General features: G+C 50.0%; 1 protein-coding gene across 4 annotated transcripts in view; it reads right to left on the bottom strand.

Annotated features, from left to right (window-relative positions):
- Positions 1 to 355: 355 nt before the first annotated feature.
- Positions 356 to 14,501, bottom strand: part of CHD6 (chromodomain helicase DNA binding protein 6) — a 192,856-nt gene continuing 178,710 nt past the window's right edge. For 2 of the 4 annotated variants that reach the window (XM_025875413.2, XM_073880411.1), the window contains 4 exons: positions 13,049 to 13,501; positions 11,033 to 11,224; positions 9,910 to 10,029; positions 356 to 3,527 (listed from right to left, as the gene is read on the bottom strand). In XM_025875413.2, the coding sequence (XP_025731198.2) occupies positions 2,631 to 3,527; positions 9,910 to 10,029; positions 11,033 to 11,224; positions 13,049 to 13,501 (1,662 nt within the window). In that variant the 3' untranslated portion in view covers positions 356 to 2,630. Of the gene's footprint in view, positions 3,528 to 3,685; positions 3,793 to 9,909; positions 10,030 to 11,032; positions 11,225 to 13,048; positions 13,502 to 14,501 lie in introns of all 4 variants that reach the window. The other 2 variants (XM_073880412.1, XM_073880414.1) reach the window with 2 other exon arrangements.

Below are 14,501 nucleotides of genomic sequence, written 5' to 3'. Positions count from 1 at the left end.
CATGAATGAATTATTTAACAAGCTCCCAACAGTGTGTCCAGAACAAACTGGGCACCTCGGAAGGATCGGGGACTGCTGTGTGCATAGGATATATTCATACAAAGCCCAGGCAGCAAGAGACATCCAAGTGCCACTGAATTTGACTTTTAAAATTGTTTTTTTTTTTTTTTTTTAAATCCAGGATCAAGACCACAGACAATTTATTATGTGAGACACGGGGTGAAGAATGACCAAGGAAAGTTATGGCTGTGAGTGACATGGAATTTAGATGAAAAGGCTCAAGTTTGCTGAAGAGAGTTTAAATTTGGCTTTTGCTCTTGGAAACGTCAAAATAATCATAAGAAGCACTTATGCCTTACAGAGCAAATAATCCACAGAGTGTCATTTTCATTTTGCAAACAGGGACACAATAGCAGTCAAATATAAGCCTAAATACCCAGAGAGTTAACATACAGGTTCAGTAAGATATAACAAGGGATTTAGCATGCTGGTGGGTTTTTAAATCAAATCCATATTGAACCCTGTGACCTACTGGAGGTTCTAAGTGGAACCTGGGGAAAGCAGCTCTTCCATACAAAACAACAACGACAACAAAGGGAAACCCAGACTCTGCTGGATGTCTATAATACTCATTTGCAGTAAGGCTTTCAAGATACATGAATTTTTATAGCATTTGTATTTTAAGGATTTAGGGCAAATACATTTTTTTCTACTTGATAAAAAGAAAATTAGTACTTAAAAGGTTCAAAAATATATCGATTGAGTGATTTTTTTTTACATAAATAAATTATATTGATTTTTAGGATTTAACAGCTGAAAAAACCCTTTCTGCTTCCACTGGAGGCAAAACTGAACAAAATGTTAGTTAAATAGAGAGCAGCATTTCTAAGAAATCTGTTGTCAGCATTATAGACCATCTATGCTACAAAGATGTCATTAAATAGGATTTGCTCAATCACTGGATTCTTTCTTCATACTCATACGATCAGTTACAGAATTTCTGATTTTTATCTGATTCATGACGTCGGGACTCCACTGTTTGAAAATACATCTGACCGATTTTTTTTTTTCCGGTCACAATTTAACAGACTTCCTTGAGATGCTCATTTTTAACATTTACATAATTTATAATCCCAAATGTATAAAAGACAATGACAAAAGCATCATAAATAAATAATGCAAACTGAAATAGTTATGTCAAACTTTTGGACCTTCTGATAAATTAGCAAAACTGTAACAGAAAAAGTAAAAAATACAGTAAATTGTGACAACACAAAGTGAAACTGGTACTAGTAACACTTCCAACATTTCCAACGGTCCTGCACAGCCCTGTGCCCCCAGAGTCCTGAACCATGAGCTTATTTCAAGTCTCAGAGCGTGAACTGTCGATAAAGAATAAGACCCTCAGGAGGGATGGAACACAAGTGGGAAAAGACGGAAAGCGGGATGAGGGCCCCTCGGGCAGGGGCTTCCCGAGGGAGGAAGAAGGGAAAATGATGTTAATTTGCAACGGTCTCGGCTAACTTGATTTGGAATCTGGGTCCAACTGCAAAATGGAAACCGAAGAGAGAAAAAAACGGAGAGAAGAAACAAACGTTCACAGTCGTTTTATAAAAGGTGGCACACACATGTTCTGACAACCTCAAATAATTCTGACGAAGGGACTAGCAAGGAGTAAAAGTGTTGAGTGATGAGACTCTCCCGGGCTCCAGAAAGAGCCTTATTCTTGGTGAAGGGAAGCACAAGGTAAGAACCCGTTAGGGCCCTGGTAGCGGCTGGAGAGGTTCTTGAGAACGAGGTGAGGTGAGCAGGCGCCAGCCGTGTGCTCATGAGCAGCGTGCGGCCCCATGGAGAGCGAGCCCCTCGCCCGCCCCCACTGCCGGCGGGAAATCCGGGTGTGTAAAGCTTTTTCATACTGAGAGCGATCCTTTAACTTGGGGGAGAGAGCACATACATGTATAAAATAATGCCTAGTCAGTATTTCTTCTTGCTGCACGTGTCTGAAAAACCATGAAGGGGGATGTCTTGTTACTACCAGTAAGGTTTTGTTTTATAAAGAAATGAATATATATGCATTTTCGACCATTAGTTATATACTTCTGTCTATACTACTCATTTAGTCATCATGATAAAATAGGGAAATATTTGAACTAAAAAATATGCACCAGCACTTCCTTTTTCTGTGCTTTTTGGTTTCCCCATTACATGCTTCCCATTTAACACAGCTCATGGAAAAAAAGAGCTCCTCATGGTCTCTGTTCTTCGGCCCTTTGACGGTAAATCCCTAGACAGCTTTCTTTTGCCATTGTCCCTCCTCAAATAAGGGGGAAACTTGGAGAAGTGGGGGGGGGGGGCATGTCACCAAGTACTGTATCAGCTACGGCTGCTGGAATGAACAACTGGGTAACAGAATGAGAATTCGGTGCCTCCTACACTAGGTCGACGACACTCAGCTAATGAAGTGGCAAGACCCTGCGACTATTAACATCTGTGACCACAGTTCTCAGAAAATTAGGTAGGTAATATTACTTATGGAAACACAGGTTCTTATGAAGGTGAAGTGAGGAAGTAACAAACCTTTATGGGATAAGAAACTTACAAGTCACAATCATTTCTTAAATGAAAAAGTTCTAATTGGTGTCACTGTTAGAGTCTTTGAGGCCCCCTTCCCTGGTCTGGGCCGCATGTTCTCTATCCGGGGGCCCGGGGGTCCTGGATTCGGGGCAGTTCTGATCGCTGCCTGGCTCCTTTTCGGACCCGGGAGCGGGCTCTGGGTTGGGGTTCAGGCTGTCCCCTTTTGTTTTCTTCTTCTTCCTCTTCTGGCTCTCCAGACCTATCACTTCAGAGTGTCTGGCCTGCTGCATTGCTGGCAGAGCCATGCCCATGCCAGGAGAGAGAAACATGGATGGGTAAATGAGTCCAGGAGACACTCCTGGGATGAGAAATGGGTTAAAAGCCACAGGACTATTGGTGGTTATTGCAGGTTCGGACTGATCAGAAAATGGACCAGGACCAGGCTTGTCTTCAGCCAACGTGTCCGATTTTACATTATGGCTACTTGGCTTGTCCTCTACAGTCTTTTCGGGCGCCGATGGACCACTTTTTGTTGTGCTTGACAGAGGCGCTGGAGCAGTGGAGGTGCAGGTGGTTGCCATGGGCGCATTGAGGAGGCCCCCGAGGCCAAACATCTGCGGCACCGCAGCCATTCCTGGCAGCACCATGGGCAGCATGCTCAGGGTGCTTCTAGACTCTTCCCCTGCGGGCACAGCAGCAAAGCCCGCCGGGAGCCCCACCAGGCCCGTGAGGGGGATGCCTGGCATGTTTCTCATGTTCTGGAGCCCTACCAGGTCCATCCCAGCGATCAGTCCGTTCATGAACAGTGGCCCCATCCCCGAGGGAGAGTCCGCCGCGATGGCAGGAGCCTTCAGGAGCTCGCTCCGGGGCCGCCGCCCCCTTCTGCGGGGGCCTGCATCTCGAAGAACAGGCTCCGCCAGGGTGTGATTGAACTTGTTTTCTGGGAGAAACCCCTGAAAAAGGACAAAGAAACACAAGAGGCCGAAGGTTACTGGATGGCAGGTGATGGGCTGGGGAGGAAGACCAGGCTTCTGCACTGGCCCATCCTATCCCTGCCACACGAAGGTCCTGAGCGGGGGGCCCCCTGCCTACCTGCCTTGCCGGCTCTCACCTGACCGTCTGAAGTCGCTCTCTCGGAGGCCGAGAGCCACCAACCACCACATGCAGGCGGCATCCGTCCTGGAGAAACTTGTCAGAGCGCTGGGAGCTAGATCCCTGCTAAGGACACCCACGTCTTAGTTGAGACTTGTGGCTGTGAACCCTTGACCAAACCGAGCATTCATCTTCCTCGAGACACGGGAAGGTTTTCAACGGAAGCTGGGAGACACGGCTTTGCAGCAGTGGGACCTGAATCTTGGTCCTGACCCCATAACTAGCTATGGGACTTGAGCCCCATCAGTTAGCCTCTCAGAGCTCTGGTTGGAAAGGACCACGACACCTATCTGGCAGTTACCGAAAACGAAGTGTGCAAGACCTTACCCGGTCCACAGGAAGAAGTGCTCGGTGGAAGGGAGGCTGGTAACTGTGAGCACCTCACTCCCTCTGGGTCCTCAGCTCCTGGAGGACAACCACTCAGACACCGAACAGGAACAGGGGGCCTACTGCGCGCCATGGGGAAAAGGGCACTCCCGAACGGTGCTGGGGAAATGCATCATCATAAGTGACGTGCTGGGTTCCCTCAAGGGAGACCATCTAGTCTTGCTCTCATTAGAGGGCTGTGTTGCGCCCGTTTTCCCGCCTGTCCCTTTCCCAGGACGGGCCCCTGCACAGAAGCAGGTGGTGGGAGGGCCCAACAGGGCTAAGACCTCCAGGGCTAACCGCCACGCGGCCTGAACTGTGACTGCGCCTGGGGCGCACAGCCAGGCCGGCAGGCGGGTCACTGGCATCGCGCATGTGCACACTGCACCCCCACCTCCGCGGACGGCTCGCTAGAGTCTGGGAGCCTGCCGCTTCCCGGCATCAGGCATCAGGGAGCCGCAGGCCGCAGGGCGGAGGGAGCGCGCCAGCCTGGCAGTGGGCTTGCTGCAGCCTACTCGCTCCTTCCCTGGTGCCTGTGGCTCACGAGCCCTGTGGGGCCACGAGGACGCACCAGAGCCTGCTCCGCCAGAGCTTACCGCCTGCTTGCGGGGAGAGAATGAAACCACCGCTGCAATCACAATGTCTCTAACTCTGAATCTGCTTCCAAAATGGCATGAATAATCTATCAGGAGAAACGTTTTCCCCAGAGAAAGGCAGTGACTTCTCTCGGGACTGTGCCCGAAAGCCCCGCCCCCTCTCCTTTCCGAGGCCCTCCACTCCTCCCTGCTGTCATTCGGCTCATCAAGGAGGTATGTGCCCAGAGCGTGGGAGGCGCACTCTCCTAACTGCTGCTGTTGTGCACTCTCGGTCTTCTTTGTACAGAGGACCATAAAGAAAAAGCCCTTCCCTGTGGATCCCTGAAGTCCTCTCTCCTCCTCATGGTTCCTGTTACAAAGCTGGTGTTATTCTACCACCTTCCCTTTGATCACAAAAATGATGAGGCCCAGGATGTTCAGAGTTGCCACGGGGGATCCGTAACCCTGGGTTTGCACTGGGGATGCACGTCCCCATCGGGGCTGGAATGTGGAAACGGGGACGGGCCCCCGCACAGAAGCAGGAGGCCGGAGGGCCCAGCAGTGAGGCTCCCGGCGCTGCTGACGCGGGAGCCCACGCTTCCCTACAGCTGCGTCTGCTGCCTTTTCAGGATTCTCCGCCGTTTGTATCAACGCCTTCCCTCCCCGCAAGTCTGGAGCGGAGAGCGGGGATGCGAGCGGCAAGACGCAGCTGAGCCGCCACCAGCTTACTCTGAGGCTCAGACACAGGGACCCAGCTGCAGTCCTTAACGGAGCATACTTGGAGCCAGAAGGCAGGTGCAGGTCACACCAAGACACAGCAGAAGGGCCAGAAAAACACTTTTATTAGGGCCGGAGTGCTAAGGAGACAGGAAGTCCGGGAGTCCACAGATACTTAAGGGCTGAGACAGGCAGCCAAGCCTGAGAACAGGTAAGAAGGCTCTTCACACCCTTCCTAAGGACTCCCACTCTGGACTTTAATCCAGGAGCTCTGGCATCTCCACTCAGCTCACGGCCTCCCTTCTCCCTAACTGTTGAAGAAGTCAGATCCCTAGAATCCAACACATCTCTGCTCGGAGGGGCAGCGCTAGGATGGGGCTGGTGGGTAACATGGGTTCAGGCTCTCCGTGAGCGCACGCTGGGTGGCAGCTGGGAAGGGAAGCATGGGGCCCACGTCCGCGGCAGCCTGGGCAGTATGGTGGCCACCACAGAGGGGGCGGCGGGGAAAGCAATGACAGCAGCACTCAGTGTGCTTTTACCCTGGGCCAGGCCGATGCTAAGGGCCATCTGCATTATCTCAATTAGCGGTCCCACCAACCCTGGGGAGCCAGTACAACCATCACAGCCATCTTAGAAAGAATTTAGAGATTTGTAGACACATGAAAAACGTGTATTTGAATGTTCCCAAGTCCCCAAGAATAGTGTCATTTTTGAAGCTATCTGTCCTTCAATGTTCTAAAGAATATTCAAGAAAAACCAGATCATGGGCAAAAAGCTTTATGATGGTCGACTCTAAGAAAACTCTTCTCAAAAAGCCTTGGTTTAGAATAGCAGACTGGAGGGACGTGATTCTGTCATGTTTTGTGCCCATCCTTTCTCACAAAGTGAGAGAAGGAGGGATCTGCCCCGGGGCACAGCTGGGCAGGGAAGAGCAGACCCTGTGTCGCACCACACCACAAGGGATGGTGCCTGCTCTTCTCGGGGCAGCCGCTTACTCTGGCTCTGGGGATGATCACTTCGGGAGCACTTCCTGCCTGGTTCCTATTTCTGAAGAGAGAGTAGGGCTTGATGGACTGGGGCCAGATTAAAAGCAGAACTTCTAATGCACACCACCTCAGCCGAGGGCCCCGGCCAGGGGAGCCCCAACAGGACCACTGGGCATTTCCAACACCTCTTCCCTGTAGCCCACCCACAGCCAAGAGCCAGGGAAAGATGCCGGGGTGCGTCTTTTTCCTTTATACCCACAAAGTTCCTTCATAACTCTCCAGTGGGGAGGGTGTGCCTAGAAGTCTTTCTGTTGGGAAGCAAACCCAGGGCTTGATGAACAATGCCTCTATCTTCTTTTCAAACAACTTGCTATAAATCAGATGTTCTTTAACATACTTTGAGTTCATCAGGGCATCTAGTGCTAGATCGCTTATCAAGACCAGCCTGCATCCCGCAGGAATCTTCGACATACTCCTCAGGTATCAGGATGTCCAGAAGCATCCCTCTCCTGCCCTTATGGTGAGCCTCTGATGTAGAGAGTGCTGAGCCCTCTCAGAACCGGGAACCGGCCAAGGAGGCATTCAGATTGGAAGAGCAGCAGCGGAAAGGTCCCGGGGGGTAAAGAGAATAGCTCCTCATCTACAGCAACGCCAAGACGGGTGCTGGCAGAGGAAGCCTGATCTTACCGCTTCCTGTGGGAGCAAGAGCCCTCTAGCCGCTCAGCTGCTGCCCACCCCATCAGGTGCCCCTCCCAGCAGCTCAGCGACCACACACAGCGGCCAAGTTGGGGTCTGGCAGCTCTCCCTCCTGGTAATTATACCCTGAGAGCAAACCTGCTTCCTCTTCCAGGGGAAGCCTGGGGAGAGGGCAAGGAGAGCACGGAAAAGGAGAGTCCGAAGGTAAGCAACACTGGAGGCAAGTCTGCGTTTCCAGATGATTACATGGGCATTCCAACTCAAGAAGACATCTTCACCAATACACGGGAGCATTTGTTCCAAAGCCTGTGGATTCCAGCTCTCAAACTTAACTCCTGGGTAGAGGTAGAGAAGAAGGTGGTGACCAAAACTTCCCTACTCTTCCCAGGGAGGCTAGGAGATTTAGCCAACAAACATTCACTGAGTGAAGAGAGACCTAATAACCAAAGAAGGAGATGTGTGTGGTAACAAAGTCAAAACTCCTAAACACAAAATAAAGCAAAAATTAGCTTTTCTAAAAGACATTTTGGGGGGGGGGGCACCTGAGTGGCTCAGTCTGTTGAGCATCTGCCTTTGGCTTGGGTCATGATCCTGGAGCCCCAGGATTGAGCCCCATGTCAGGCTTGGAGCTGCTTCTCCCTCTGCTCCCCCCCCCCCTTCTCATGCTTTCTCTCTCACTCGCTCACTCTCTCAAGTAAATGAATAAAATCTTAAAAAAAAAAAAAAAGACATTTTTTTGGACAGCTGGGGAAATCTGAATGTGGACTAAATATTAAATGTTGTTAATATTCCCATGTGTGATAATGGTAATAGTTATGTAGGAAAATATTCTTAGGAGGCACACGCTGAAGTATTTAGGGGTGACGGGTCATCTCTGCAAGTTACTGTACAGTGGCTCAGCAAGAAACAAACAAAAAAACCTACACACACATCTATGAAACAAATATAACTTCCATCTACATGTGCACGTGCCCACACACATCTCATGAGCAACCACTATGTACTGGCTGTCCCGGAAGCTGAATCCCACAGCCTCACTCTAGCCCATGGAGCTCACCCAGCTGAGCCCCAGCACACACAGCAGAAGGGGCTGAGGGAAGGATCCGAATCTGCTTCCAGAAGCGGGGGTGGGGCTGGGGTGGGGGGTGTCTCCACGGGGGAACGAGTGCAGCATACCCGAGAGGGCTCCTGTCCCAGCAGGAGCTGTGGGAGCCGGGTCCTCCTGGCACCAAGCCGAGTGCTACGGTCTGGGCCGTGCTGGCTCTTCCCCACCGGGGAGGCCGGGCAGCCCTGAGGGCCGGGTGGACGAGGGCTTCCCCGTCTTGCCTTACTGCACGACAAGGGCCTCTGAGGCAGGGACTGTGTTTATTTAACAAAGGAGGGAAAGTGCATCTCTGGTAAAGGGCTGGCTTGCAAGAACAGCTCAGAAATGGGTTTTCTGGCAAGGGCTCAGCGTCTGTAGGGGAGTGAACATTAATTTCCAGAGAACATGAGGGAAATTGTTAGACATGCAGAAAGGAGGAGGAAACCATGTGGGTTTTCTGACATGTCTCTGCAGCAAGAGCTCAGAGGCTACAACAAAGCAAGGACCGGAGTCTCTCCTGGATGACTTTTAAATGACACCGTGTGCGGCAACGCGGGGAGAAGGTGGGGTGGCGGCCTGAGGGCCAGAGAGAGTCAGTTGGGCTAAGGACCACAGCCGCATCAGTGTGCACAGCACAAGCGGGTCTAGGAAAAGGGGTGGTAGAGACACTCTCTGACAATAAAGCAAGAGAGGGGCAAAAGGGCAGCTTTCCCAATGTGATGAGCTTTCTAACAAGCAGCCAACCTTGGGACGGGGTCCCGGCCCCATTCCTGGAGTGGCTCTGGTGGGGGATGGGGCTGAGGGAGAGCAGTTTTGTCTGCAGAGCTGCTAGAACAATCCACTAGGTGACAACATCAGTCACAGACTCCTTGAAAACATTTACAACTTTCTTCTGCAAAAGGAGGAAATGACTAGGGTGGGTGGTCTTCTGGAGCTGAAAAAGAAATCACATCCAGGCAGTCCCACTAAGAGGGGGATTCACACCCAAGGAAATCTGCAGCTGGCAGAGCCTCGAAGAGAAGGCATTCAGGAAAGCCTGTACATTTGGGGGGGCAACCCGAGAAGAACAGATGCTCATGAAGCTCTTCAGAGGCTCCCTGTTGGGGGAGGACGCACTTTTAGCAGGTTAAAAGCACATTTACGTATAATTTGCCCAAGCCTGACACATTTTCAGGTTGAAATGTTATTACTGCCCCCTAGAGGTTATGACTTTTCTATTCCAAATCTGTCCTCCTCTGTGAACTATAATTAACTCAGATGCGTTGGACTGCAACTATTTCACAGATGTCTTTTGAAGTCTCTTCCAGGCTCAGGACTCTATATGAGAAGAAGGGCAGTGCTTGGAGTCAGCTGTTTTTCATTGCCAGTGAGGATGGACTAGGAGGAAATGTCTTAAATGGAAATTTCCAATAATGACATCTGTTAACTCTAGAAACAGACTCCTGATAGGGGTTAAGGTATATTTCCCTGAACTCTCTACGCTGTAAGGGGATGGGGGGTGGGCGGCGGATATCCGGTTTTGGAAATGGTTTAAGTACAAATTTAAACCAGAAGTTTTGGTGGTAAAGGTTGAAAACAAATGACCACGGGAAGTCCTACTGCTGCTCAAGAGGCCCCAGTACCAGTTACTGCTCCTTATCAACTTCCCGTGCCGTCCTCTGGCCTCTGAGAAGACATCGCCTGGCTCCCCACTTCCCAGCTGGAGCTTTCCCTGAGTCTGCAAGGCTTGGCTTCACTGGGACACATCCCTCTTCCTTACCCTTAGTCCTGGCTCCTTGGGGACAGCGGGAACCCTCTCTTCCCCACTCAGGGAGTTGACGTCTAATTTTCCAGGTTCCTTACAGCGTGGCCTCCTCTGCTTTGGTTTGTCTGAAAAATTCTAGGAGGCAAATGGAAACCAACATTACAAAACATCCTGTCACAGATTCTTCTGATGAGGGTGGTGCTTTTCAGCTAGTTTTGCTTTTCTCTCATTAATGGCCCTCCGTACAGGACCCCGTCAGGTTAGGCTGACGAAGGAAAGAGCTACCGGGCACTCACCTAGGTTTTCTTTAAACAATGGCATTCCTGCAGCAAGGTGGAGAACAGACTGTGTGGGCCCCTTGGGTCAGACCGGTGCTGGCCCAGCGGTCTCTCAGCGCACTGCTTACTCCCTGGCTTTCTCCTCCCCCTCATTCCCCAGATTCTCTCTCTGCTGCCACCTATCCGGCAGGCTTTGTCTCTCTTTGGAGGGTGTGCATCTGTGAATCCGTTCTCCTCCTCTTCTTCTGAGCTCTCTACCTCCACATCTTATTAGTTAGATGTACCCAGGACAAAGATGGTGGTGGGGTAGGTGAGCACATGAGAAAAGAAACACCAAGAAGAGACATCAGTGCTCAGGAGCCCTCTCCTACAGATTTCTAACCTGAAGGATCCCGGGCAAAGGCAGTAAGAGGACTTGCAGGAAGAGTGGCAAAGCTGTAACTCAAAACTAGGAACAGATGCCCTTCCCTACAAGGTGGTAATGTATTAACTTGGAGAGAATACACAGGAACACGTTCCCGAAGTGGCAGTGTTTATGCAAACTACAGATTTCTCTGTGCACTTTGGATCTTGTGTGGTAATTCGGGGGGAAAAGGGGGGCTGAGCTTAGGCAAGTCCTGTCTTCATTAAGATTTTACATGACTTGGCACAGCATTCTGACATGGGCTGTGATTTCTGTTACTAGAGAACTTCATCACAATTTAAACTTAAAGACAAAAACCCCAACTTGAAAATGATGTTCTCCGTTGATGCAGATCTCTGTCAAATTTCCTGGCCTCCCCGAGCACACTCCTTAGCAAACACAGCAGCAAGTCAGCAGGAAGGAAATGGCAGCGTCAGGTAGCACCAACAATACTTACTGCTCCAAAACCAGGAACCTCTAAGGAGTAGTCAGCCTGCTGCCTCAGCCAGTCAAGCAGACTCTTGCTGGGAATGGCTTTCTCCGCCTGGCTGCCGGCTGCTGGGTCTGGCTCGGGGGCTGAAGTGGCAGCCACTGGCCCTTCAGGGTGTGAGGTGTTCGGGGGGGCCTGCCCTGGGTCTTCATGGACTTCCTGGACGGAAGAGAAACAAGTATGTGCAGTTAAGCATGACAGAATGAAAACCAGTTTCTGAAAGGAAAACGTATTCTCTGTACCTTCCCATCTGTTTCCACCTGAGTATTACTATGCTGGGGTACTTGAGTAAGAATCCTTCACACTAGGGGCGCCTGGGTGGCTCAGTCGTTGGGTGTCTCCTTCAGCTCAGGTTGTGATCCCAGAGTCCTGGGATCGAGCCCCGCATCGGGCTCCCTGCTTCTCCCTCTCCCACTCCCCCTGCTTGTGTTCCCTCTCTCGCTATGTCTCTCTCTGTCAAATAAATAAATGAAATCTTTAAAAAATAAAGAATCCTTCACACTACTGACCCACACATGGGCTCCTGCATGTGTTGGCATTCCCTCTACCTGATGCTCCTCTCCCCTTCTTGTCTACTTGGTGACCTTTAATTCCATCTTGTCTGCTCAGGTTGTGTTACCTCCTTTGTCACCGTCACTGACAGTTCCAGGCCACTCTACTTCCTGCACACTGCCCCCCGCCCCCGCACCGTTCACAGATTTTTCCAATACCAGGAAATGCCACACTGCAATATACTTACCTGTTTCTCCCTCTATAGGTGGAATGCCTGTCTTACTCATCTCTGTATTCCCAATGCCTATAATGGGGTCTACAAAGTACAACGTGGTGCTAAATAAATGTTTGCATAATACATTTTTAAAAATACTCTATGATCACTACAGAGAACTATGGCTTTGCACTTCCAAAAAATGAGACAACTGTCTTAAAAGCTTGCAGGATTGGGAAGGGAAAGAACCTGTCACTTCAGCCTCCCAAATTATATAGAAAGTCTAAGAGGAAGACAAAACTTTTAAAATATACCAAACAACAGAACTTAATAATAAAGCTCTTAGGTGCCAGCGAACAAAGTCTTTCGTTTGGTTCCTTGACCTGCCACTTTACTGGATAATCTTGGGCAAATTATTCAATACTTGTTAGCCTCAGTTTCCTCATCTATAAAATTGGAGTAGTAACAACACCTTCATAGAGTTGTGAAGATCAAATAGGTCACACTAAAACCTGAACACAGTGCCTGGCACATGTCAAGCACTCAATGAATACTGGTCATTATTATTCCTTTTAACATAAGAAATCATGAAATGTGATTCCTGTTTTGGAGCTTGAAATTCAATAAATGAGAAAAACCAACACACAAAGGCAAGTCAGTTGTCTTCGACACATGAAGCGAAGTCTAAGGGTATCTCTCTTGGCCTGGCATACAGCTTCTAGCCTTGTCTGCTGTTTACAATGACCTCCTCTGGGTTGAGGGTGTCTTGGCGTGATGCTGGTGAAGCCCTCTGGGGGAGATGCTACAGGCCCGCTTCATGGAGGAGGACGGTGAGGTACGGTGGCATGCCCCACGGAGCCCAGAAGGTCAAGTCGCAGAGCCAGGATCAACATTCAGGATCCTGACCCCTGTTCCTTCTCCTGAACCCCAGCTCCTGAAAAACCTGCTAACCTGGAGTGCCACTGCCACAAACTCAAACCTGATGTTTTGCTTTACTCAATCACTAGCAGCTCTTCCGAAACACTGGAGGGTCTGGGCTGTTTCTATTTGGCAAGACCCCTGGCTCATATCTTCAGGTTGCATGCAGGTGAAGGGCCTGTAATGGATTAAACTTGTTTCTAGAAAAGACTGAGGGCAACTTATGACAAGAGAAACTAAGTAGGACATTTGAAATAGGGATAAAAGAGCCACAGATTAAAAAATCGTGTGTCTGAGGAAGGGTTTATTACTCAGAGTGGAAAGGTCAAGGTTTTTACCTAATGGTCTCATATACCCACCAAGATTCCTGCCTGAAGTGTCTGCTCCTTCAAAAAGATGAGGTCCATCCCTCCTTCAACATGTTTCCGTCTCCCCCTCCGCCTCCTTGTGGCAGCGTCATCTCTTCTGAGGCTTCCATTGACAATCTGTCCCGTCACTGGATGGATTAGGCCAGCTTGCAGAATCCCAGACAAGTCCATGCCAAGGGCTCCTTGAAGTGAACCGATAGCCCCGACCTTAGGGGTGCTGGCGCTCACTGGGAAAGGAGACGTGGCTCCCGGGGACCCCTCTGACGTGCAGGAGAGATCTATTGCGGATTCCCCGTGCCAGCCATTGAGGACGATGGGGGGGTGCCCGTGGGTGGCAGAGAACTGTTCCAGGCTCCGGGCCTTTGCATCCCTCTCCACCTCAAACTCGTAGGGACGTCTGTGCTTCTGGTCATCCTTTGTGAATACTGGAGCCAGGAAGGTCTCCTGCAAACACACACATGGAGGTTTGAATGCCACTTTTGTGGCTGAATGGCAGCTCCTTCTCCAGGCCTGACTTCCTCGGGCCTGGCAGGATTCCTAATCAATTCTTAGACGTTTTTCCACTCAAGCATTCTCAAACTTTAGCACCAAATAACCTGGATAGTTTGTTTTTTAAAACATTTTATTTACTTGAGAGAGAGGAAGAGCATGAGTGATGGGCAGGCAGAGGCAGAGGGAGAAGCAGGCTTCCCGCTGAGTGGGGAGCCCAATGTGGGGCTCCATCCCAGGACCCTGGGATCATGACCTGAGCTGAAGGCAGATGTTTAACTGACTGAGCCACCCAGGCACCCTCACCTGGATAGCTTCTTAAAATGTCAATTCCACTTCAGTGGGCCTGAGATTCTGTATGCCTAACAGGTTTCCATGTGCTGCTAACGCTGCTGGTCCACAAAGTACCCCTGGAGTTGCAAGACTGTAATCCAGGGAATCAACCTCAGATGTACATCAGAATCCATTGGAAAATTAAAAAAAGGCAGTGTGCTAACAATGTACCTCAGATTAAACTTGAGTTATGAGCCTGAGTTTATAAAACCCATTCCCTGATTTCCCTAATTTCTATCAGCTGCCATCATTCTCACGGTCTTCCAAGTATGGAACACACTGATCCATTCACGCCTCCGTCTCCTAGTATGTATATTAGTCATCAGGTCATGCCTGCCAACATCCGCCCCTTTCCCTTTGTTTGTACCCCCTCTGCCACTAACCTGGTCTAGGACCTCATCTCTTCATCAGATCCCCACTTGGCCTCCCAGCCTCTGGCCCTCTTCTTTCTTGACCCTCCTCTCCCAAGAACCTGCCCACCACCCCAGCCGAGCTGTAAAACCCTGCTTTCATCATGCACTTCCCTGCTCCAAAATTTTAGTACCTCCCTGCTGCCTACAGGATAAAATCTAAATTCTTCAATTAATACCAGTGACTTTACAGAAAGAAAAGAAAAGAAAAA

This window comes from Callorhinus ursinus, unplaced genomic scaffold, assembly GCF_003265705.2.
Source record: "Callorhinus ursinus isolate GAN/ISIS: 27379988/994484 unplaced genomic scaffold, GSC_fseal_2.0 scaffold38, whole genome shotgun sequence".
Lineage (NCBI taxonomy): Eukaryota > Metazoa > Chordata > Mammalia > Carnivora > Otariidae > Callorhinus > Callorhinus ursinus.
Note: the sequence above shows the minus strand (reverse complement) of the source record. Positions and strands in the feature narration are given on the sequence as shown.